Source organism: Mastigoproctus giganteus, chromosome 3, assembly GCF_048544385.1.
Source record: "Mastigoproctus giganteus isolate SK-2022 chromosome 3, ASM4854438v1, whole genome shotgun sequence".
NCBI lineage: Eukaryota > Metazoa > Arthropoda > Arachnida > Uropygi > Thelyphonidae > Mastigoproctus > Mastigoproctus giganteus.
The window spans coordinates 127,377,971-127,405,789 of record NC_143577.1 but is presented as its reverse complement, the minus strand read 5'-3'; the positions used below and the strand labels follow the sequence as shown (position 1 = coordinate 127,405,789).

At 36.5% G+C, this 27,819-nt stretch overlaps 1 protein-coding gene across 3 annotated transcripts in view; it reads left to right on the top strand.

The window, feature by feature from the left end:
- Caf1-55 (chromatin assembly factor 1 p55 subunit) overlaps positions 1–27,819 on the top strand; it is a 406,164-nt gene that overhangs the window by 142,167 nt on the left and 236,178 nt on the right. For 2 of the 3 annotated variants that reach the window (XM_090369420.1, XM_090369424.1), the window contains one exon: positions 12,864–12,911. The exons of the other annotated variant lie outside the window; for it this stretch is intronic. In XM_090369420.1, coding sequence (XP_090225546.1) covers positions 12,864–12,911 — 48 coding nt within the window. The remainder of the gene's footprint in view (positions 1–12,863; positions 12,912–27,819) is intronic. 3 annotated transcript variants of the gene reach the window in all.

Sequence of the window (27,819 nt, the reverse complement as noted above, 5' to 3'; positions counted from 1 at the left end):
GTCTCTACCGTTCTCCCAACTCCATTAATCACTTGGAGCTCTTTGACTTCCTCTCTTTGCAACTTGACTTTCTCCAATCCAACTTTCCTAACAGTGAAGTAATTTTCCTTGGTGATTTTAATGTTCACAACTCCAGCTGGCTTCCGTTTTCTAGTCACACCGACCCAGCAGCTCGAGATGCTGAGGCTTTTGCAATTACTAATGACCTAGCACAGATTGTTCATTTACCTACAAGAATAACAGACAATCTTAATCAGACAGCCAATACGCTTGATCTTTTTCTCACAAACAACCCTTCTAAGTACACGGTCGAAGTGAGAGGTCCTTTAGGCACTTCAGATCACAACTTGGTGATTCTCTCTTCTCCAATGGAACTGTTATCTCATGGCTATTCCCAACCTTGTGTTGTTTGACACTACAAGAATGCAAAATCGGATGAAGTGCGAGACTTCTTTTCCTTGGTGGTCGGATTACTGTTTCAAAACTTCTGATGTCAACGTTTGCTCAGATCGTTTCAGCGAAATTAATTTTTGCAGGAATGAAATCCTTTATCCCACACTCGACTTTAAAATCTCGTCCTTTATCTAAACCTTGGTTTTCCAATTAATGTGCTATGGCTGTTCAAGAGAAGAATGTGGCATATCGTAATTGGCTTGTTTCTAATTCATCAGTTTCATTTTCTGCCTGCACCAAAGCTCGCAACAATTATAAAGCAGTTATTAATCAGTCCAATCTACAGTTTGAACAGGCTGAGAGTAGAAAACTTTCTTCTTGCCCTAATGGTAGTCGAGCATTCTGGTCTCTTGCCAAAGCTATTGGCCACAACTTTTGCCCATCTCTGCTCCCACCTCTGTCCAAACCAGATGGTTCTGTTGTCACTTCAGCCAAGGATAAAACTGACCTGCTAGCATCCCATTTTTCTTCCAGCTCATGTATTAATGATCTTGGTAAAACACCTCCCACCATTCCCAACACGCTCCATTCAATGCGTCCTGTGGTCTTCCGTCAAAAGGATTTTGATGAATCTTGATGCTAAGAAAGCCCCAGGTCCCGATGGTATTTCTCCACTTCTCAAAACCTGTGCTCCTGAACTTACCACTCCTACTCTATGCCGCCTTTTTTCACTTTCTTATTCCAAAGGTGTTTTTCCTTCTGCTTGGAAATTTGCTCATATCCAGCCAGTTCCTAAAAAGGGTGACAAATCCCTCCCATCCAATTATCGTCCTATTGCAATTACTTCTACTCTTTCTAAAGTAATGGAGAAATCAATTAACCGCCAACTTTTACTACCTAGAAACCTTTCGTCTGATCAACGATCGCTAGTATGGATTCCGTCCGTGTCGATCCACTGGTGATATTCTGGCTTATATTACCCTTTATGGACTAATTCAGTGGAAAGGTTCGGTGAAACACAAGTAGTTGCTCTTGAAATCTCAAAGGCTTTTGATCGTGTTTGAACAAGCTTCCATCTTATGGTTTGCCAACTGTTTTTAGTAATTGGTTATCCAGTTTTCTCTCTGATCGCTCACTGAGGTTGATGGTAGATGGCTCTCTGTCTTCTAACTTCTCCAGTAATGCCAGTGTCCCCCAAGGTTCAGTTCTTTCCCCCACTTTTTCCCTCCTGTATATTAATGACCTTCTTCCATTGACTGGAATTCCTATTCAAAGTTTTGCCGAATATAGCACATTGCATTCCACTTTCCATTTTGAGAAACCTTGTCCTGCTCAGTCAGCTTGAACTTCTCAAAAATCTGCTACCAATTCCTTAAATGCCAATCTTCAGGTAATTCTCCAGTGGGGCAAAGGCAACTTAGTTGATTTCAACCCTTCTAAAACTCAGTCTTGTCTTATATCTTGCAGAAAGGATTCTTCTGCTCCTATGCTTATCTTTAGTGACACTCCGATTTCTAGGCAAAATGATATATCTCTTTTGGGGATTACCCTGACTTCTAATCTCTCTTGGCACAAGCACATTACAAATATTGCTTCCTCTGCATTTAAAAAACTTGGTTTTCTCTTTCGCTCTCGGCGTTACTTTTCTTCCAAACAGCTGCTCACTCTGTATAAATCGCAAATCCGCCCTGCCATGGAATATTTTTTCCACAACTGGGGTGGTGCCCCCAAAACCTCTCTCAGGCTTCTTGATTCCATTCAGAAGAGGGCAGTTAGGTTAATTAATGATTCATCTCTAACAAAGTCTCTCCACTCACTTTCTCACAGAAGTACTGTTTCTGCTGCATGCCTCTTCTACAGATACTTCCGTGGGCACTGTTCTTGTGAATTGGCTTCTATAATTCCCGCTCTCCCTTTCAAAACAGTCCGAACACGTGCCGCCACCAGCCAACATCCATTTACTGTCCAAATTCAAACCCACAGAACCAACTTTTCATCTTCCTCATTTATTCATTCAACTGCCGTTTTCTGGAACAACCTTCCTTCATACGTATTTCCTGAAAATTATAATCTACAGAAGTTCAAGTCCAATGTCAACAAATATCTTCTTTCGTCTTCTCAACCTCCACCCAAGAACGGTACTAAGTACTATAGGTTCTAATACCTCTCGTGTTCGGGGTTCACATAAAAAAAAAAGTGGAAGTATGCCATCAGTAGGGATGTCAAATAACCGGAGTTTTTTAATAAACAATTATTCAATTGTTTTTGTGCTAGATAACCAGTTCACTGATGCATTTTTTGACCCTAGGAAGTAGTACAACAAAATGCTGCTGACAATTGCAATTTTTTTTATTAATAACATGAATTACATAAACAAATTGATAATATAAAAAAGTAAGTAAAAATTTCTTTTTTTAAATTACATTTTTTGCTTATTAAATAATTATTACAATTAAAACAAACAAACGATATTAGCATTAGCAGAGGCATATGATGCAAGAAAGCAAGCTTATTCAGCATCAGCCAAAAAAAAAAAAAAAAAAACAACCACTACTCCCATTTCACCCCTCAATTCGTTCGAAATACCTGTCCAGCTGAGCCTTAAATTTGTTAAGCTATCAACTTCAACAACAAGCGATGGAAGTCTATTCCACAAACCAACTGCCGCTGGCTAAAGGCGAATTTCCGCACATCTATTTGACATCCGTCCTTCCTCAATTTGAATTTATGCCCTCTCAGGTGATTATTCTGAGCAAGAGGAAGAATCCCATCGGCATTGAGCATGCTCAAGCCATTCAAAGCCTTGTACACCTCTATCAGATCACCTCGGCGATGCCTAGTCTCCAGGCTCTGTAATTTGCAAAACTTAAGCCTTTCTTCGTAAGAGCAACCCTTTGTTCCATTCACTAATCTTGTTGCCCTTCTCTGTACTCGTTCCAGCAGCTCTACATCCTTCTTGAAATGAGGCTTCAAGACCTGTATACAGTACTCAAGGTGTGGCCTGACCAATGCCTTATACAAGGGAATAATCACATCCCTGTCCCTGCTAGAAAAATTCCTGTATATCATTGACAAGACACCATGAGCTACTCTTGCAGCTCGTCTGCACTGCTCAGAGAACTTCATATCTGCCTGCACAATTACCCCCAGGTCCTTTTCATTCTCTACCACTGTCAGCGTAGTACCACAGAGTTGATACGTTGATCTGGGGTTACTGTTTCCCATATGTAGTACTTTACATTTGTCAATGTTAAACTTCATTTGCCACCTCTCAGCCCATCTGCTCAACCTTTCCAGATCCTGTTGCAGCAGCATAGTATCAGTAGTGTCCTTAACAACCCTGCCAACCTTTGTATCGTCTGCAAACTTGGACATTAAGCCTGATACACCATCATCAATATCATTTATAAATACAGAAAACAACAATGGACCCAACACTGAACCCTGAGGAACTCCACTAATAACATTAGTCCACGTTGAGCAGTGTCCATTGATTACCACTCTCTGTCTTCTGCCACTGAACCATCCCTTTATCCATAGCAGCAATTTGCCTCGAATGCCACACTTCTCCAATTTGTGCAGCAGTCTTCCATGCGCAACAGTATCAAAAGCCTTTCTAAGATCCAAATATATAATATCAAAGTTATTCCCTGCATCCAGTTCTTTTGTGACTACATCATAGTATCCAATCAAATTGGTCAGACAAGACCTGCCCTTAACAAACCCATGCTGTGTCTGAGCTATAACTGAATTCTTGTCCAGATGATCCTGCAGTGCTTCTTTAACCAGTGCCTCCATTAATTTTCCTGGAACCGAAGTTAAACTAACAGGTCTATAATTACTTGTGTCAGCCTTTGATCCTCCTTTGTGAATTGGGGTTACATTTGCATATCTCCAGTCCATGGGTACCTCCCCTGAGTCCATTGAAGCTCTCATAATTATGGCTAGGGGTTTGCTTACTTCCTTTGCTGCCTCCTTTAATATAACTGGATAGATCCCATCCACCCCGGGTGCCTTTTTTATGTTTATCCTCAACAATTTCTCCTCCACTTTCCTCTCAGTTATTAGAAAATCATCTAGCTCACTGCCAATGTTTACTTCACCTACGACATTCCCCTTCCTGAATAACTCCTCATGTGTGAATGTAGATGCAAAATACTCGTTTAGATTGTTAGCCACCTGAGCTGGATCCTCAACTGTTGAACCATCAACATCCAGTGGACCAATCTGATTCATCCCTTTCCTTCTTGAGTTTAAATAGGTAAAGAACTCTTTTCTGTTTTTCTTTGCATCCTTTGCCAAGGATTCCTGAATAACTCCTCATGTGTGAATGTAGATGCAAAATACTCGTTTAGATTGTTAGCCACCTGAGCTGGATCCTCAACTGTTGAACCATCAACATCCAGTGGACCAATCTGATTCATCCCTTTCCTTCTTGAGTTTAAATAGGTAAAGAACTCTTTTCTGTTTTTCTTTGCATCCTTTGCCAAGGATTTCTCATAATCTGCCTTTGCCTGCCTAATCTCCTTTGTGACTTTGTTACAGACCAACTTATATCTATCAAAGGCTTCCACGTCACCCATTAATTTGTATGTATCCCATGCATTTTTCTTCTCTGCCATATGTCTCATTAGTTCATCTGACAACCATTTAGGCCTGAACCTTGAACAATATTTCTTGGTTGGTATGTAAAGCCTGGTAGCTTCCAAGATTAGTTCCTTGAATGCTTCCCATTTTGAATTTGCTGTTGGTAACATCATCAGTTGGTCCCACTGTATAGAATTTAAATACTGTCTCAGACCATCATAGTCGCCTTTACGAAAGCAAAAACCCTTCCCTTTACCTCTGATGGTAGTTACCTCCTTGAGTAAATCCCACTTCAGCACACTGTGATCACTGCCACCCAGTGGTTCATTTATCTGCAGATTCCTAATGCATGAAGAATCACTACTGATAATCAGATCAAGAGTATTACTCCCTCTAGTTGCCTCCCAAACATGCTGGTGTAGAAAACAATCATCCAATAAATCCACAAAAGCCTTGCTAGTGTGTGAGTGACCAACCCACAAATTCCAGTCAATATCTGGGAAATTAAAATCTCCCATTATAAGACTCTCCGATTTACTGGCCCATTCTATTTCCCTGTACAGCATCTTATTATACTCATCAGAGTCATTAGGCCTATAGCACACTCCTACTCTCAATTTTGATTTACCTATGCTTATGTCACACCAAACTGACTCAACACTGCACTGTCCAGCGATGTCAACTGGCTTCACTTCCTTGGATTTTATGTGTTTTTTAACTAATAGCAAAACCCCTCCTCCCTTCCTATCCTGTCTATCCTTTCTGTAGACGTTGTACTCCCCAAATTCCAGTTCTGCATTCCTTATATCTGTGTGACACCACGTCTCTGATATCCCAACAATATCTGCCTTTGATGTTTTGAGCAATACCTCAAATTCATCAAATTTATTTACTAAACTCCTAGCATTAGTGTACACGCAAGTATACATGCACCTGTTTCTATTCTTAGCTACCCTAACACAACCCATGTGTTTACTTGTACCGCAATGACTTCCAGCAGTCTCTGAAATATCCTGCATCTTGTTTTTCAGGCTTCTGCTCATTCCAATAGAAGCAGTGCAAGAATCTCTTTCACCTCTGCCAGTGGCTACTGTTAATCCATTAGTCTTTGTCTCCTCCCAAGCTAGCAGTTTTCCGACCCACCTAACACTGCCTATAAAGTTTGAAAATTTATTTTTTCAAAAAGTGGTCCTTTAAGGAAACAAGTGTACTGCATAAGTAAACAGGTAAACAAGTAAACTGCATAAGCTTGCTTTCTTGCAACATATGCCTATGCTAATGCTAGGTGAATCTTCTGGATTATTTCTAATCTTAGTTTGTATAGCCGAGCACTTAAAAAAATTCGTTCTCTAGCAGTGAAAGTTGGCTTTACTGTTAATAGAGCATTATGAAGATTTTACAAAGTTTTTGTGCTTTGTCCCGTACTTTCAAAGAATTTCATTTCTTTGTGAATGTCATCAGTTTTCAAACAATTATTGGACTTAAAACGGCTGTCAATAGTCGCTCTTAATTCATCGACAAGTGACATATTTATGTCAGTGTTACTATTTGTTTCGGTACTATCCATCATAGTAATATTATTTTCAGAAAGACTTGTATCATTATTAGGAAATAGTCTAATGTTTTTGCAAGTGGATATAAAACTGACTTTTGAACATGGCTTAGATGATCTTGATTATTTTTATGCAGGTTTCCCATTTGTAAAAATTTCATTAGAGATATTAATTTTTTATTCCTGCTTTCGAAAGCTTGATTTTTTAACGCTTCTAACATTTTGATACTGAAATCATTGTCTATTTCTGCAGTCATCAATGTCGTCGTTTCTTTGCTAAGTTCACTACACCTAATTCTATCAGTTTTAAAATTTTTTTTAATAATTCCATTGATTTAAAATCACCTCGTAATATACATGACTTTGTTCCATATCATGTAGAGCTTTTTTAATACAATTTTTAACAAGAACTAATCTTTCAAACATTGAAATAAATGAATTCCATCTAGTTTTCACATCTAGAAGTAACGACAATTCTTTTCTTCTTTTATATAGTTTTGAAGAATTGAATTTTTAAAAACTTTTATAAATGCTTGGTAACACATTACAACTGTATTTAAAACTGATATGAAATATCTAAACTATCTTCTAATTGTCTAAAGTCATCATCAGAATCGGAGATGTCATCAGTTTCATCTTTATTAACCAGTTCGTCAAGTGGTTCTTTTTATTTTGGTAAACGACAAGAACAGCTAAGTGAATAGCGTGAATATAAAATAAATATTCTCAACTCCAGTTAACAAAACAGGCTTTTCCATCACATTTTCACCGTCATGTGTAGATGCTGAATGCTGAATTCTTGACAATTTCTTTAGTGTGAAGGGCGCTGTAACTACCATTTTATGTAAAACAGTCCCAAATTATAATTACTTTTTTCTAGGTGTAAAGTCACATTAAGATAATGCTTCATATCAACACTTGTCCATTCATCAACGGCGCCTCCGTAGCCAGGTGGGAAGGAGCAGCAGTGCATAGCACACGCTTCTTGATTAGACCGGGGTTCGAGCCCGTCACCACCAAATACGGAGGATGCGGAAAGGTCAGGGAATGACCACCGCATATTCACGGAGCAATATGGCCTTAGTTGCTAATGCTCCTAAAAACCAAATAACTAACTAACTAATACCATTCATCAACCGTTCGGAAAATTTGACATTACTGTTAATTAACTTTATGAATTCATCTTTCCGGTTCAATTTTACCTCCTTACAAAATGAAACAATTAACTTTCTTACTGTTGCTTGCCTCTGTGCATTTCATGGCCCCTTTTCATGATAAATTCGTGAACAGCTCTCGAATCAGTTATTGCACTAATTGAAAAATTATCTTTTGCCGCACCTTCAGACAACGGTTCACCTAAACCTTCACATTTTATTTATGTCAATATAGAACCGCTTGCAATTTTTTGTTTCTTTGCAGTCAAGAGTAGCATTATCATCTTCGAATATAATGTTGTGTTTGCGTAGGTGATTTCGCAGTCCTGTTGTGGAACCTCTTTTGCACTGTATAGTGATGGAACATTGAGAACAGCGAGCAGAATACTGATTGGTTTTTAAAATAATTCCATACTTCTGATTTCTTTGTACTCATCTTGAAAAACCCTTAAATTAATTTTACATAAATTAATGAAATAAAATATAAGATTGATATACATTGAAACTGTTCCATAAACATTAAACGGAAAATAATCAAGGACTAATAAATGATCTCGTTGTGAGATGCAAACAAATTCACTGCAGTCAAAATATCTAATGAATTTAGCATTAGCATTAGTAGAGGCATTTGATGCAAGAAAGCAAGCTTATGCAGCATCAGCCAAAAAAAAAAATAAAATAAAATAAAAATAATAATAATAAATAAATAAATAAAAATAACCACTTCCACTTCACCCCTCTGTTCGTTCAAAATACCTGTCCAGCTGAGCCTTAAACTTATTTAGGCTATCAACTTCCACGACAAGGGATGGAAGTCTGTTCCACCAACCAACCACCTGCTGGCTAAAGGCAAATTTCCTCACGTCTATCCTGCCTCTGTCTTTCCTCAATTTGAATTTATGCCTTCTCAGGTGATTATTCTGAGCAAGAGGAAGAATCCCATCAGCATTGAGCAGGCTCGAACCATTCAAGGCTTTATACACCTCTATCAGATCACCTCGCTGGTGCCTAGTCTCCAGACACTGTAATTTGCAAAACTTAAGCCTTTCTTTGTAAGAGCACCCCTTTGTTCCATTCAGTAATCTTGTTGCCCTTCTCTGTACTCGTTCCAGCAGCTCTATATCCTTCTTGAAATGAGGCCTCCAGACATGTATACAGTACTCTAGGTGTGGCCTAACCATTGCCTTATACAAGGGAATAATCACCTCCTTATCCCTGCTAGAAAAATTCCTATATATATCATTGACAATACACCGTGAGCTACTCTTGCAGCCCGTCTGCACTGCTCAGAAAACTTTATATCTGCCTGCACAACCACCCCCCGGGTCCCTTTCATTCTCTACCACTATCAGTGTAGTGCCACGGACTTGATACGTTGCTCTGGGCTTGCTGTTTCCCATATGTAGTACTTTAAATTTGTCAATGTTAAACTTCATTTGCCATCTCTCAGCCCATGCTCAACCTTTCCAGATCCTGTTGCAGTAGCATAGCATCAGTAGTGTCCTTAACAACTCTGCCAACCTTCGTATTGTCTGCAAATTTGGACATTAAGCTTGATATACCATCATCAGTATCATTTATAAATACAGAAAACAATAATGGACCCAATACTGAACCCTGAGGGACTCCAATAATAACACTAGTCCATGATGAGCAGTGTCCATTGATTACCACTCTCTGTCTTCTCCCCCTCAACCACTCCTTTATCCATAGCAGCAATTTGCCTCCAATGCCACACTGCTCCAATTTGTGCTGCAGTCTTCCATGTGCAACAGTATCAAATGCCTTTCTATGATCCAAGTATATAATATCAAAGTTATTCCCTGCATCCAGTTCTTTTGTGACTGCGTCATATTATCCATTCAAATTGGTCAGGCAAGACTTCCCCTTAACAAAACCATGCTGTGTCCGAGGTATAACGGAAGTCTTGTCTAGATGATCCTGCAGTGCTTCTTTAACCAGTGCCTCCATTAATTTTCCGGGAACAGAAGTTAAACTAACAGGTCTGTAATTACTTGTGTCGCCCTTTGATCCTCCTTTGTGAATTGGGGTCACATTTGCACATCTCCAGTCTATGGGTACTTCCCCTGAGTCCAAGGAGGCTTTCATAATTATGGTTAAGGGTTTGCTTACTTCCTTTGCTACCTCCTTTAATATAACTGGATAGATCACATCCACCCCAGGTGCCTTTCTTGTGTTTATCTTCAACAATTTCTCCTCCACTTTACCCTCAGTTATTACAAGATTCTCTAGCTTACTGCCTGAGTTGAATACACCTCTGGCTTTCCCCTCGCTGAAATAACTCCTCATGTGTGAATGTCGATGCAAAATATTCATTTAGTTTGTTAGCTACCTGAGCAGGATCATCAACAGTTGACCCATCGATATCAAGTGGACCAATCTGATTCATCCCCTTCGTTCTAGAGTTTGCATAAGTAAAGAACTCTTTGCTGTTTTTCTTTGCATCCCTTGCCAAAGATTTCTCGTAATCTGCCTTCGCCTGCCTACCCTCCTTTGTAACTTGTTTACAGATAAAAGAAATTGCTGGACTGTGGGGGGGGGGGGGCAGCAATTTATTACATACTTGATAATAAAACCACACCAGTGTCATAAAATAAAAACAAATCATATCATATATCATTATAAAAGAAAGAAACGATTTTAGATCTATTTTTGTATAAATATTAGCTGTCATTCGATTAATTATTTTTTATTTGTTATCTCTTAAAAGATATTGAAACACGATAGCTACACTTGAGCATTGAAAACAGTATAACATAAAATATGTGCTCTTTCAGAAAATTATGTTATCTCTCAAAAACCAGAATCTTGTCAATTATGCAGTACAGTACCATTAAAATTTTATAATGCATCAAAAAAAAAAAAAAAAAAAAAGGAAATAACCAGTTACCGGACATTAATAAGTGGTTATCGAACAGTTATAAATCTGCTCAAATAACTGGTTAACCGGTTTGACAATCCCTACCTGTCAGCATTGAGCCTGCTCAAACCATTCAAGACCTTATACACCTCGATCAGATCACCGTGCAGGTGTCTAGTCTCCAGATACTGTAACTTGCAGAACTTAATAAGTGCACTTACTTCTTAGTAAGTGCGCCCCTTTGTTCCCCTCACCAATCTTGTTGTCCTTCTTTGTACTCGTTCTAGCAACTCTACTTCCATCCTAAAGTGAGGTCTCCAGACCTGTATACAGTACTCAAGGTGTGGCCTGGCAATTGCCTTATACAAAGGGCTAATCACCTCCCTGTCTCTTCATTGACAAAACTCCATGACCTGCACTGTTCAGTGAACTTCATATCTGACTGCATAATTACTGACCATACTGACCTCAGTCATTATAGTCATAACAAACTGAGAATACGCCGAATTTTATGGGCATAATATACATGGCACAATATAGTTTCTCTCAGATACACCTAAAACCTATGACAATACTTGGGCCTAATTCTATGTAGGAATTCTATGCAGCACTGAATAAAGAAGGAAAGTAATCAGATCCATTTTAAATATTCAAGGATGCCTGAGTGAACTTCTTAAATCTTCTAGTACCCCATATCATTCTGTTTTGACTTTGAATTTGACCCTTGACTAGAATAAAAAAAAAAAAAAAAACCTTTACCGAACTAAGTGTACAAACTGAAATTTCAATGAAAGCAGCATAATAGTCTCTGTCAATGATATAAAAGAACTTTGTCACCAAGGACAAGGTGGGAATTAACCCATTATATAGGACAATGGTTATGCCACATCTTGAATACTGCATACAAGTCTAGGAGCCTCATTTAAAAAAAAAAAAAAAAAAGAAGTAGAAGAAAAAAGTGAATCCCTTTGAACAGGTGCAGAGCAGGACAACCAGATTAGTCAAGAGCACGGGGGGTTACTCTTACCAGAAAAGACTATGAATTGTACATTTTGAAGACTCGGCACTTGTGAGGAAATATTTAAGGCTTAAAATGGATTTTGTAAACTTGCTGATGGCATTCTAACTCTTACTCAAATACACAAAGGGGGACATAACCTTAAATTGAAAGGATGGTTGGAGGATAAAGGTCCAAAAATTTGCTTTCAACTACAGAGTAATTAATTGGAACAAATTACCAATTGGTGTTATGGAAGTTGGTAGTTTGAAGAAATTTATGGAAGAATTAGTCATGTTAGAGGGGTAGGCAGATGACGTAGGTTTTTTTTTCCTTGTATAAGCTTACTTCCTTGCATCATTTGTCATTACTACGAATAATAATGAGTAAATACACAACACAATTGCATGACAATTAATAAGAAAATTAACTGAAGTAGCATGCAGTGCCACTTATAAAAATAACTATATAGAAATGTGCACATAATAAAAATAGTTCTTATCTTGTAATAATACAGTATTTAGTATAGAGTGCCATCCTCTTAACAGGTGTTTTTTTTATTATTATTATTACAATAAGATTTTGAGAGAGAGAGAAATACTTTATACATAGTTAAAAACACTTTTTTTACAAAATGTTTTCCTGATAATTTTTGTATAATTAAATGTATGCATACACACTGATTTTTATTTCATTGATTTCTTTCTCCATCCCTGCATTTGAAGTTAATTTTGGTTACAACGAATCCAGTTGCAGCTGTCTGCTTTGAATGCCCAACTGTGAAAAAAATTATCAGAATAATATTGATATTATATTAATATCAATGGTAATAATGATAATATTATTATCATTATTACATGTATTTTTATTTAAGTAATCTTGTTCTCCCTATTTAGGGCTTTTGCTTCTTGAAGCATTCTCCACCTACATTTTCAAGGTACTAATTCTGTTAATGTACTTTTTCAGTTGTCTGTCTACATTTGCTGTCTTGTTTATCATTTTCACTGTTATTTTATTATTATTATTATTATTATTATTATTATGTACATTTGTGTATCCACCCTATTTTAGCTAACTAGTAATTTTAAGAAATACACATCTCTGCAAACATCTGATTCTTAATATATATATTCATTTATATATAAACACGTTTGTGTATGTGTTAATGTTAATATTCACAATTCACTACTGTATATGTGTACATTTCTGTAATATTATGAATCTGAACTGAGTTTCTTTTCTTATGTGTTTTCCAAAATTCCTACGCATAATTCCATTTAGTTTATTATATTTTTGCAGCTTGTCTTCTATGTCCAACTCAGATTCAAAAGATAGAAGAGAACCCAGGTATTTAAACTTTTGTACTTGCTCTATAATTTTGCTATTAATCACTATTTTTGCTCTTGTTAGCTCTCTCCCAAAGGCCATTACTTTTGTTTTCTGTTGCCACTTTCTTATTATGTTCTGTTATTTTCATTAATTTGTGGTTGCTCTTTGAGGCTCATCTTCTGATTCTGTAAATATTACTTGATCATTTTCCACTATTTATACCTATTAAATAGTAAATGGGGATAAGTTTATCAGTTTCTAATTATTGGTAGGTATTGGTTTTGCTGCATTTGTTTGGTTAATTACATGTCTTGCACTAGTACCATAGTAGCCCTTTAATTTATGCGTGTATGTGTGAAGTAGTTGTAATTGCTCTAGAGCCAATTCTTTTATGGTTTTTAAAAGCTGTATGTGTGTGCGGGGATTTGTTTCATATTTCTTTTCCAGTAAATTTCTTAAGATGTATATTGATACATTGATACTTGACTTTTGTAATATAGGCCTGCATTAATATAGTGAAATTGGCTACCTGAAAATATCTTAAGAAGATTTGTTTATGTTAATAAATTATTGCATTTTATTACAGAATAAGATTTGCCAGGTGGTTTTGTAGGTTATAAATTTGTTACAAAAATATTCATTTTAACTTTCAGAAGTTTTTTTTTTTTTTTATATTTCTTTCATGGGCTTTTTCTCTGTACCAGTTTTTATGCTGTATGTGTTAAAGTCTTCTTCTTACCCAGTAAATTTTAAATCCACATTATCTTGTATCTGTAGAATTTTCAGATTGCTTTTCAGTGAAGCACATTATAAATTTAATTTGTAGTTGAATTTTGCACTGGTTTTCTTATCTGATATTGTTGTGTGTGTGTGTGTGTGTGTGTGTGTGTGTTATATGCGAGCTATATATATATATATATATAACAATTATGTGTATATGTATTACTTTATGCCTGTAATTGTTGGCTTTAATTCTTTTCATCTTGCATTATTTCTATTACACACATACGTGTGTGTGTGTGTGTGTGTGTGTGTGTGTGTGTGTGTGTGTGTGTGTGTGTGTGTGTGTGTGTGTGTGTGTGTGTGCTTGCACACCCATACACATCATATATTTGATTTGTCATTATATTTTGTTATGAATGGTTAATAGTTAAACCTTGTTGAATATAATATAATCAGCGGACTAAGGTCACTATTACAGGAATTACACCTCACGACCATAATGTATATATAGTTGAATAGGTATATCTCTGTGTTTGAATTTGCGAAGTACTCAAAAAAAAAAATTCTTATATGCATATATTCATATATGCGTGGTTGTGTCTGTAAGATTTTTTTTTTTTTTCTTACTCCGTAGATTTAAACTGATATATACCTGCTGGAATACTTGTACTTACCTCTATATACATATACAGACACAACAACTATGTATATATGTATTACTTTATGCCTGTAATTGTTGGCTTTAATTCCTTTCCTCTTGCATTATTTCCATTAAACACACACACACACACACACACACAAATATAAAAACAAACCTGTGACATGTTGTTGCAGGTTTGTTTTTATATTGCTATAGTGATATTTTATCTTTTTGGTTTCAGCTTTCACAAATGGTGCAGGTTTTATTATTTATTGGCAATTTGACACATTAATCCTAACACCCTTATTCTTAACTTCCCTGCCCCCATTCCTTCATTGCTTCTATATTTTAGTACTGATTTTTGTTCCATTTGCTTCTCTTAGAACTTCCTCATTCTAACTTTTGTCAGTTATACATCCCCCCCCCCAAAAAAAGTTTATACACACAGTTATCACAGTATTTACTTGCTAAGTAATCTAGTTTAGTGGGGGTGGGTTACATAAAAAATTAAGTGCATCCAGGCAGGAATAGGGGTACATTTGTGCATCATAGTCCATTTGGCGTTATCCAGGATACAACATATGGACTGGTCTACACACTTCTTTTAATATTGTCATTAAATTTTAATATTAATAAGCATAATATTCCAATGTTTTCTTCAATTAATTTAGTTTTCTGTTTTTGTATTTTACATTTTCTTTGAGGTCGCATAATGGAAGTTGTTATTGCAAATTTGGAATGAGTTTGAAAATCGCATCCAAGGCCGCAAATGTCTAAATGGTGGGATTAAGTTGAAAACTAATGTTTAATTTTTTAAATTTCAATTTTTACCTACATTTCAACAGGGAGTTTTACCTTCTCATCACCGTACATAAAAAAATTTAAGTGCATCCAGATAGGAATATGGTTGCATTTGTGCATCATAGTTCATTTGGTGTTATCCAGGATACAACATATGGACTGGTCTACACACTTCTTTTAATATTGTCAGCAGTGGGGGGTTTCCCCTCTGTGTTCACAAAAGCATAATTTTCCAATGTTTTCTTCAGTTAATTTAGTTTTCTGTTTTTGTATTTTACATTTTCTTTGAGGTCGCATAATGGAAGTTATTGCAAATTTGGAATGAGTTTGAAAATCGCATCCGAGAGCGCAAATGTCTAAATGGTGGGATTAAATTGAAAATTAATGTTTAATTTTTTAAATTTCAATTTTTACCTACATTTCAACAGGGAGTTTTACCTTCTCATCACCGTAACTGTTTGCTTGATAAACCATTAATTTATGAACTTTTTCATTATCTGACATAATGAATTTTAAATACTCCTTTTCTCTCTGTGAAATAAGCACCTACAAATCTTTCTCCTGAAAATCTCTTTTGAGGGCCAACAAATTTTGTTAAAGAGTAACTGGCCATTTGTAAGAAACATGATTTATAGTGTCTGCCTATCTTCTAGAATATATTTTTTTAACTTTTGATACAACTTACATTGAATTTTATCCAAGTTATATTAAAATAACATTTTAAATTAAACTATATATATTTTTGAATATGCAGTTTTCTGAAAGAAGCTGTACAGTTTCTGAATTGAAAATGCTTGGTGGGTAGATGCAGGGCCTTGCTAATGCAGTGATAAAGTTACCAAATAGCAACTTCCACTTGCGTGTATGCATGCCCTGTGGTACATCAATAATTATGATAACAGTAAATTATCATATGGTAAAGACAGTAAACTCTAATATAGCACCCTATGTAGCCTAATGGCAATTGCTAAATTTTAGAGAGATATACCTAGTGGTTGAACAGTTACAGACAAGCAAATTTATGACTATCTTGTCCTTTCATCAGAAATATATACAATGGAATTAAATTCTCACACTATAACAAACTTTCCTTTGTAATAAGTTGCCTTGGTATTACCTTGCTTTCCAGCTATTAGTTTTAGCTCTATTGAAACTTTGAAAACTCTGATTTCATTTGCCCGATCAAACGACTTCTTTATAAGTGTTTTTAAAGAGAAGGGCAAACCCTAAGATGACTGTTGATTTGCTTTCTTAACACAGGAGTAGTGGCAGGACACCTCAAATTCAGAAAAATAATGTTCTCACATTAATTAATGATTAAAATTCTGAAGTGATTTTCTTATGGTTTCCATATAGAAATTGGGCACAGGAACTTGTGAGGTAGTCTCCGACCGTTAACGAAACTGTTTGGATTCTGTGTTTATTTAAAGTTTCAGATTACTTGTTTTTCCTCTCCCATTAGTCAGTTAACATCTACTGTTTCACCATAGTTGTTATTGAAAGATGTATTATTATTTTCACAGTATAAAGATGGTAACACAAAACTTATATTCTCTCAAACTGGCTGCTACCCTGTGGGAAGCAACATAAAGAAATTTGGTGAGAGAGTGACATGCCATATTCCATTTCTTCCGAAGGGTCCCAGATTTGAAATAAATTATGAAAAATGCCTGAAAATGAACCTGTAATAAAAATGACTTAATTGCTCTAGAAAACTGAACTTTGGTGATGGAGAAGGAAAGTTGGTTCTGTGATTTTGAATTTGGACAGTAAAAGGTTGTTGTCGGGTTGTGGCACGTGTTCACACTGCTTTGGAAGAGAAAGTGGGAATTATAGAAGCCAGATCAGAAGAAAAGTGTGCATGGAAGTATCTATAGAAAAAAGAACGCAGCAGGAACAGACAATTGAGACAGAGCGGAGAGAGACTGTTAGAGATTTGGAGATGAGTCATTAATTATCCTGACTCTCTCTCTTTTGAATGGAATCTAGAAGCCTGGAGAGGTTTGGGAGGCACCACCCCAGTTGTGGGCACAATATTCCATGGTAGGGCAGATTTGTGTAGAGTGTTTGGAAATAAAGCAACACCATAAGCAAAAGAGAAAACCGAATTTTTAGATGCAGAGGAAGCAATATTTGTAATATGCTTATGAGAGAGATTAGAAGTCAGGGTAATCCCCAATAAAGATATATGATCTTGCCTAGAAATCAGTGTCATCGAAGATCAGCATAGAAGCCGAATAATCCTTTTTGCAAGATATAAGACAGGACTGAGTTTTAAATCAAATAAGTTTTCTTTGCCCCATTGGAAAATTACCTGGAGATTACATTTAAGGAATTAGTAGTAGATATTCGAGATATAGAAGCTGTTTGTGCAGGGAAAGGTTTCTTAAAAGTGGAATGCAATGTGCTGTCATCAGCAAATCTATGGATGGGATTTCAGGTCAATGCTAGAAGGTCATTAATATACAAGAGGAAAAGATGGGAGAAAGAACTGCATTAGTGGGAACATTCCCCATCCCAGACGTGAAAATGGACATCATTTAGATTAGAATTGAGATCACATTTATCAAGGAAGTGTTTGGAAGGTTTAGATCTTTTCTTAAATAAGTTTGATCTATTAGTTTGACTATTTGTGATGTATTCAGTAGTAAGAAAAGGTGAGGAGGACATACTGTACAAAGTAATGAAATTTTGGATGTGGCACCCACACAGTAAGAATATACCCAGATCCTTGATGACGCCCCCCCCACCCCTCTCATACACAACACTTGGACTACCTCTAGTCACTGTCTGGCAGAGTAGAGTAGAGGCAGCAAGATTATACACTGGCTGATCCGGAAGCCAGTAGGTTAGGTCCAGTGGACTGTCTAGCGGCCAGCCTGCGAATATCGTTTTAGAGCTGTACCCTCAAAATGTAAAGAAGATTGAAACGTGCTGACCTCAAAAGACATCAGTGATGCTGATATGAAAGAGATGGGTGGTTTTTTATTTGATGTGTCTTTTATTTCTGATGTGGTTTTGATTATTTTTAGCAAAATTATTATTATTATTTTTTTACTTTTATTTATTTTTGTTTTCCATTTTTGTTGAACATAAAAGGGTGCAAAACACAATGCTTATTTTGGAGTGTGATGACATGTTATACAGGCCTGTTAGCATTGACTTGTGTTCTAGGGAAAATTGTTGAATTGCTGGTTAAAGAAGTAATGCCGAGCCATCTGCACATAAATTCAGATATATAGTAGTCACAGCATGGATTTCTAAGAGGCAGTCTTTTCTGATGAATCTGATTGGATATGGTGATACAGCAACAAAGGAACTGGAGGCAGAAAAAAATATACTTATGGGTACCAGTACAAAAGTAATGCCTCCTAATTTTTTTGATTTCAAAAATGGTGCTCCGTATATGTTATAGATCATTTTGCACATAACTGAGTGTTTACTAGAGGACTCTAGTTTCCTTTAACAAGTGGTGAGGTGATCGGTCTCTAGTGCCACACATGGATGGTTCAAAATGGCGGATGTTATAGATATAGTATCAAAGAAAGAGTGGCGATTGAATTTCTTATGAAGGAAGATGTGTGACGCATTTCAAAAATTTTATGGTGACAATACTGTAGATGTGAGTGCTGGTAGATGTTGCGTAAGACACTTTGAGAGCGGGGGAAGTGACATTGTTGACAAGTTCTGAAGTGTCCAGCCAGTAATGTTAGTGACAATAGACATCAAGAGCCAGATTGATGCACTGATTAAAGAGGACTGATGCATCGCAACATGCAAATTGTAGGATGCAGTAGGTATAGGGAAACCTTCTGTGATAACCATCATAAAGGAACTAAGCTACAACAACTTTTTTGCCCGGTGGATCTGGAAAATGCTGACACGTGAGCACAGAGAAGCCCGGAAAGTCATCAAGAGCTGTCAGTCAAAACTAAAGGAAATACATGAAAATTTTTGCTGTATTTCCTTTGGTTTTGGCTGCCGGCTGTTGATGATGTAGTTAAAATCTTAGGATCTATAGCATTAAGTACTATTTGTATATTTTCATTTATTTAATTTAATTTTATGTAATCTGCTTTTATTTTTCAGGCACTTTTTAATAATTTTTTCCATTGTAACTGCACCTGACAGGTAAACACCCCCGCTCATACACTTACCTAATATTTTTGTCTGTATTTCATTATGGTTGCTGGGTATTTCTACTGTTACTAGCAGTGTTCCGGATCCATAAACCAGAAAAAAATATTACTATTTTTTTTGTTCTTCATTAGACAATCCGATTTTTCAGTATATATATAGATATTGATAATGGTTAATTAAGGATATTAAGCTTTTGGTTAATAAAGGATCTATAAGCTAGTTGTTGCTCTCAATGTAAGTCTATCTGGCCAAGCAACTTTTTTGGGAGCTGCTAAATGGATCTTTCTTTATTTTATTTATTTATATTTGTTTTATATAAATGAAATTATTAGTGTGGTTATTATTTCTGATTAATTTGGTGAATTTGTTCGAGTCATTACTTGACCTTTTTAATTCCTTCAGAAACCAAGGTCATCCATAGTTGCTTATACAATTCTGCCACCATTGTGTTGTTTAGTATTATTAGTCGTTATAGTGTTGATAGAGATGAAAATTGGAAGTTCCCTCTGTAGTTTAAAGTAGTTTGATCAGTATCCTAAGAGGCCTATAAGCTGTAATTTATGGCAATGCAAGCAGTTTTATTTGTTTTTTTATCATGTATGTAATACAGTCGGGTCTCCACATTCGTGGAGAGGTACATGTAAACACTTCCCACGAAAATCTGTACTCTCGCCCAAATAGCTTGAGATGCCTAAATGCCTATATATGCCTAAACACTTATGCAACCATTTACAATTAACAGAAAAATTTATAAAAGGTTTTAATTGTGTTTTACAATAATGATTAATATTTTAGACCTATGTTTTTAAAATTCTGTAACAAAATTTTATTACATAGTTAAGGACAAGGCATGCACCAGGGTATTCACCACAGGATTCCATCCTCAGTAGTAGGGGCCTTCTTCTCTTTGACAGCTATACAGATGTGCTCATGCATCTTCTTCCAGAATAATTCCATCTCATTGGCATTGAAAACTTGCATCCCTTCTCCTCAATGAGCTTCTTGATTTGTGCAGGGTAGGCCTTAGCTTAGCAACCTTGTGATCAGCTAAAGCAGACTCACCCGCAATATTTACATTATGGAGTGAATAACATTTCTTGAATTTCTGGAACCATCCTTTGCTGGCAATGAAAGTAGTTTTCGCAGTGGTACTGGTAAAAAGTGGTTAAATCTGTTGTAAAGAATGAGGGGCCTTAGCGAAAATCATGACAATGTTCACATGCAAGTTGTTTTTCTTGGGCTGGTCTTCGATCCAAATGAACAGTGCATTCTCCATTTTTAACATCACTTTATCACATACATAAAACATGTATTTAGTAGTAAGAATTACACCACTCTGAACTGCCTCTCTGATCTCGGTTTCTTGTTTCCTCATGTATCGGGCGGTATTTTTGCTGTTACCAAACATGCTGCCTACAGCTGCATATGAGAGTCATTCTCAACATATATCTAGAATCTGCACTTTCTTGTTCAAAGTCATCATTTTCTTGGCTTTTTTCCGTCAATTGATATATTTTGTTTAGAACCCATAGGTATTTACATAAACACAGTAATATTTTAAGCCATATAAGTAGCCTAACACAGTCACACACAAAGGTCACAGGTCCTCCTACTCGGATGTCACTCACTGGGTGAATGCAGTGAACAGCAGCCAAATTAAACTTGCACTAAACTCATGACTCAGACCGGAACAGAAAAGCAGAGCTCAAAGAATGTTTTGATTCAGGGGAGAATTTCCAAAGGCAGTGCTACTAATAATCTCTCCCTCTCCAGCAGGACATAATTCTGCCATGAGCGTTGCCATTATATGTTTGTTGCAAAGAGCATAAGGAGGTTAAGAACAAATTTGACATTCTGATCGAATTATATGAGGACTTGAAAAATAAGATTGTGATGCTTTCAAAGGATTAAAAAAAGAGAGGGACCCGTCAAACACCCAGCCAGTCAGTGTTCCAGACTCAGACACCGCAAAGACATCCTGCTCAGCAGAGATCCTTGGTCCCTCAGGAAGTATCTGTAGTTGGTTACTTGATTGTTGGAGAAGTGGGAAATGTATTGTGCTAAAAGGAGACAGATAGGATGTGGGGAGAGGGTTATGCTCTTAGTTAAGAAGCACATAAAATCGAATGCAATGCATTCGATTTTATGTGCAATGGCCAACCAAGTCCACTGTGCAGAGTATCCAGTGAACATGGGTGGCCTGTAAAATGTTGAGCCAGTTGCAAAAGCACTGGGAAAACAGAAATGAGGATGGTCATGTGTTCTAGGACTAACAGCCGATGAGTATAATGAAAAGCTGTACAAAAATAGAGAGTTGCCCAGTAAATCAGAATGTCTTATATTGGGGACTAAACCTTTCAGATTTTGACTGGATCTTGTGGGTTAGCCAATCACATACTGGAAAGACTTTTTTGTGGATTTATTCTATGATTGTTTCCTACACCAGCATGCAAAAATGTAAACCCCTGGCTTTTTGGCCGTGAAGGGCATTAAAGATTCTCTCTCTCTCGCTATTGCGGCAACAAGAGATAGCAGTACTCTTGATCTAATTATCAGCAGTGATCAATGTATTGTTGTGGGATTTACTTAAAAATATAACTATCTGCGACCATTGCTGACTGCAATGGTCGCAGATAGTTTTTAAATTTTGTGCAGTGGGACCAACTGATGAGGTTATCAACAGCAAATTCTAACAAACACAGTTCAAGGAATAGACCTAAATGGATGTCAGATGAACTGATAAGACTTGTGGGATGCATATAAATTATCAGGAAATATAGGTGCCTAGTAGGTATAAACTACTTGTCGCTCTGGCGTTCTGTTTTGAATGGAAGTTCCTTCCATTCAAAACAGAAGGAACTGGAAAGTTGCTGGAGAGGCCTTCATCCTGCAGTAGATTGAAAATGGCTGATGATGATGATGACTTGGCGCTCAAGTCAAAGAGGCAGTTAGGCGAGCTTGAAGCAGAATTCTGTGGTGAAGAAAAGCAGCATTACATTGGTCCACTAGATACAAATGGATTAACAGTTGATGTTCCTACGGAAGGTGCAGAGAAACTGATTGGGTAACTGAAACTGAATGAAGGGGTGTGCAACCCAAGGGTTTCCAACTCTCCTTGGGAGTTGTAGAAGCAGATCAATGGGTAGCGAGGAAGGGTTGCCAATTAAGGAACATTGAAAAAAAAAAATATATATATATATATATATCCAAACATAATACTTTTATCTTATCACATGACAATTTGGTTCCTACAATATCACCCAATGTGATGTATTGTAGGAACTGCAATGTCACATTAAACGAAAAGTACATTGTACCCTTGCTTTATGATTAATTCACTGTATGATCAAATCACTTTATGATGGACTCTCCATAATAAAATACCGTACACTATACATTGTGATAAGCACCCGTCATTGTGTTCAAGTTTGCAAATTGAATTTTAATTCTATTAAATGCTGATTCAAATAAGCAAAAATAGGAGGAATATTATCCACAGTAACAAGTTTATGAAGCTTAAAAAACAGAAGTGAAGAGGAGATTCTGAAAATTCTTTTTTTTATATGTTTGAAAATTTCAGTGAAGAGGAAATACACTTCACCAGAATAATGTAAAAACTCACACAATTCCAGCTATCGGTATTATTGCAAATGCAATGAGATCAACTTTACTACCCAATCATAATAGATACAATAACAGAAAAGCCCAATGAATTGGAAACTGCAAATTGTTTTTATTGTTTTATGGTAGTGAACTCCAAAATGTGCTTTAGAAAAATATCACAAAGACATTCAAAATTGAGACATAAAAACATAACAATCAAAGTGTAGTGCATTTTTTGAAATTTGATTCTATAAAGTGGCTGATTCTACTAATCAGTGATTGTGTTAACCTGCGCCTACTTATTTCTGTTTACGATGGCCTTACAATTGTCACACCAGATCACATGTCCCTTCCTCTCAGCCAATAGCAACATTTATAAATGGGTTTGCTGTGTGTTTTGTTTTTGCATCCTTTAGTTGAAGAGATTTTTTTATGCTATGCTTATTTGATATAAATTCACTGTATTTAGTTTGTGTATGTGCAGCATTGTGTAAACTGAGAATATAAAGAGTGCATTAAGAAGAAATTTTCAACGTCCCGGGTCGTAGTATGAATTAACAAAAACAGTGTATTATTGGGTTCATATTACAATATTTTTTACTGTGGAATGGATTAATATCGTAACGGATCTGTTTCTGGAATGGATTAATATTGTGAAGCATTGGGGGGGGGGGGTCCACTGTATTGTGATTGGATCTTTGTTTATACTCCTGCGTGGCTCCATTTTAGTTCCAACAATGTCATGTGATATGATACAATAAATAAAATGTAGTTGAACAATCGGAATAAGTCGATTATTCCGAGCCCAAATTTATGTACCAATTGTGTAGTACTGCACTCAGGGTCATGGAAAATGTAAAAGAGCCCAGGATACTTGTGCAGTCCAATATGAAGTTCTCTGTGCAGTGCCAACAGGCTGTCACGACAGCTCGGGGGGGGGGGGGGGTTGTCAGTGATATATATAGGAATTTTGCTAGCAGGGATGAAGAGGTTGTTATCCCATTGTAGAAAGCAGTGATTACTCCGCATCTTGAGTATTCAGGTCTGGAAGCCTTATTTTAGGAAGGATGTGGAACTGTTATAATGGGTAAACAGAAGGGCAACAAGATTGGTGAGTGGAAGAAAGGTTTGCTGTTATAAAGAAATTAAGAAAGCTTCAGTTTTGCAAATTGCAGCCTTTGGAAACTGGGCATATGCAAGGAGATCTGATTTAGGTGTTTCATGCTTTGAATAGATTGAGAAAGCCCAGTGCTCACGGTTTTCTTCTTTTTTTTTTTTTTTTTTTTATGAAAACCCCAAACACGAAAGGTAACAAAACCTATAGTACTTGTTCACACTACAACCATGAGGTGTGTGAAAGTTTGTTCTCAGCCAGCTAATAGTTGATTTTAGGAATTTGAGGGAATGGTGTGTGTGTGTGTGTGTGTGTGTGTGTGTGTGTGTGTGTGTGTGTGTGTGTGTGTGTGTGTGTGTGTGTGTGTGTGTGTGTGTGTGTGTGTGTGTGTGTGTGTGTGTGTGTTGTTTGCTTTCTTGCATTACTTGCCAACCTAATACTACAATTTTAAACAGTGCAGTCCAAACTTTTTTGAAGCCAACACACTGTGACGAATTTGATTACCCTGGGTTATTTTGTTCTTTAAGTTGATGACTCTTCCTCCCTTACATGTGGGGGAAGATTCATCATTGCCATTGTATATGCATTGCCATATACAATCTTTACCAAAGCCATCTGATATCAACTAGGATCAATGATTGGCTTTTAGAGAAAAAAAAGTACATGTCTGGACATTACTAGTCACAAAGTATGAAACCTCTTGAAAAAAATTTTGTATATTTTTAATGCATTATTAATTTTATCAGTCAATAATATGAATATATACACTGAATAGAAATCAAAGTGGGAACATTGCTGATGCAATTCCAAAATTTTGTAACTCCCTTAGGGCACTATAAATACTCACTTTGGAAAGTTCTGATTTAAAAGTACATGTTGTTCCAGTTGCTTCTGGAAATTTTGAAGTTTTTTTTTTTTCAATTTCAGCAATGATTATGGTCTTTTCTTTAAAAACGGTTTTTGTATTTGTACTGACAATGACTAACACCTTGATTTGCAGTGGCATTGCCTAACCACTGATCTTTCTTTAATCCTACATTTTTAAGGAAGAAATATTAAATGTAAAATGAACATTTAATATTTAGACCTTTAGAACTGAAGCTTATTGAAAACCAGGCTGGCTAAATAACATGCTGTGCTACATACCCTGACATATCTAGGCATTACACATTTCCAAGTACTCTTGGGAAAATATTTCTGAGAGGTAATCATCCCATTTTATAAGGCAACGTCTAGGCTACATCCTGAGTACAGCACATGGGTTAAGAAACCTCATATTGGGAACAATGTGGATTTTTTGAAACAAGTATAGAGAAGAGCAACACGATTAGTCAAAACAGATACTCTTACATGGAACACTTTGGTTCTGCAAATTGCACTTAAAAACCAGACAACTGTGAAACCAGATTGAGGTGTTTGAGGGTTTAACAAGATTTAGTAAACTAAATGTTGATGCATCCTTTCTTTCTCAGAAAACACACATGAGGGGTCATAAATTGCAAAGGGTTCAATGGAGTATAGATGTGCAAAAACTTGCTTTCAACCAGAGAATGATTGCTTGTGGAAAACATCTGTTTTCCACAAGCAATGGTGCAACTACCTAAACTTCTGTTTGGTGTTTTCCAAAAACACCAAACAGAAGTTTAGGTAGTCAAAATAAATTTTAGGAAGAATTCAACAAATTATTAGAAGGGATGGTCAGATAAGGTGGGTATGGTTTTTTCCTAGCACTATTTACCTTTACTAATTTCTAACTGGGGGAAAAAAAAAAAAAAAAAAAAAAACGTTATATGGTATTTCCGAAACAGTACACATCATTGGTTTTATTCATCCAACTGTATTTTTAAACTGCATTCCTGTGACAAAACAAAATTATGCCTTTATTATAAGGCCTTGAGGATAGGAATCCTATTAATTAATAATAAAATCACTTGAAAGATAAAAGTGGGAAAAAAAAAAAAAAAAAACATAAACAGAGTAAAATTAATTAAAATGACAGAACATAAGCAAGGATAGAATAAGTTAAACTCGCAATATAAATGAAATGTTTTCAGGGCAGGGTACCTCTTTATAGAAAGGTACCCTACCTTGAAAGGAATCTTGACACAGTTAAAGCCATAATAACAATACAAAAGCTTATCTTGGCTTTCTCTTTAAAATTAGAGGAAATGGATATTTCGAAAAGAAGCAGACTTCATTTCCTGAGACCTCACTGTTGCTGCATTGTGATCCGTTTGTATTGGTGAGGGGTTCTTTCACTAATGTAAGATTCACTTTCCAAAATAAGATTACATAATATTAAATTTCTTATAGAAATAAAAGGGTGGGGATACATCACAAATAGATCATTGACTGAAGCTTTCTGTGAATAAATTTAGCAACATAAAGAGACATTCACCTCAGACAACAGAGAATAAACATAGTTGGTCACAGTGGTTTTGTTCTAGGATCTGTGCCAGTGGTATACATTCTACTGCTCTCCACATGTGCTACTTTGAACACACACACACTGGTGGTGAAAGAAAGTGCATCACCCCTTAAAATTGTAATTGTCATCCAAATAACATAAGTATGTGGCAATATTTCTTACAGAATGCATCAATTAAGATTGACACGCGTAGGTGATGATGTAATATTGCATCAGCTGTTACTTTCAGCTATATAAGCACGCTCTGCAAGAGTTGCAGTCATTCCTTGCTTTTGTCAGAAAGGCGAGTTACTTATAGTTGACGCCATGAAGAAGAGTGCTGTTGTTGCTCTACGTGAGAAAGGATGTTCTTCCCATCATATTGCTTATAGGGTGCCTTGTAATCAGTTGACAGTGAGTAGATTTCTTTCCAAACTCAAGAATACTGGTTCTGCTGATAGGATAAAAGGAACTGGATGCAAACGAGTCTCTAAGCCAAAACAGGATTGCGTTCTGAAGCACGTGTGCCTTGAAAACTATAAAGCTTCTTCGTCTGAGATGAAAAGAGAATGGGAAGAACATACAGGAGTGATAGTAAGTGCAGTAACAATCAGAAGATGCCTCTTCAAAAATGGACTTGTTGCCCATCATCCTAAGAAGAAGACCCTCCTCACGCAAAAAATGAAAAAAAAGCCTGATTAATTGGTGTAAGGAGCATGTCAAATGGGCCCCTGAGCAGTGGAAGTCGAGTTATTTTCGCAGATGGAAGGGAAATTTGATCTGAATGGCTCTGATGGGAGACAAACGATTCGCCATAGACATGGTGAAGAATACCATCCAGACTATGTGATGTCTAAAGTGAAATTCTGCACCAGCCAAATGATATGAGGGTGCATTTCGTATCGCAGAGGAGGTCACCTTTAGTTCATAAAAGTTTCCGTAAATGCCAATGGATACCTGTCTATATTGGAAGAGAAATTGCTGCCAACCATTAGAGGCCATTTCAACCTGCCAAGTAACTGCATCTTTCAGGAAGACTGTTCCTTGTCATTGGATGAAAGGTGTAAGTAGGCACTTGTGTAGTTATTTTAGCTTCATTTCTGCCTTAGAATTCCGGCAGTAATGTTTTTACATTTGTTACAGGTGGTAAAATGGTTGAAGAACAGTCCTTTACATCTGTTAGCTGGTCAGGAAACAGCCCAGCCAAGACCTGAATCCTATAGAGAACTGTTGGCATCGTGTGGAATCTGCAGTTGCCAGAAAGAAACCAAAGACCCTTTGCGAACTTCAGGAAGCCATAATTCGTGTTTGGGACCATGAACTATCAGTTGATTATCTTCAGAAATTGACCTTGTAAATGCAGCGACAGTGTGCTGCTGTCATCAGGGTCAGATGCAGTTTAACTAAATATTAGTTTGCATTTGGTGAACTTTTCATTTTGTTTTCCAAATGATAAACTGAAGCAAATTAAGGGCTTCTGATAACATTTCAGCCATAA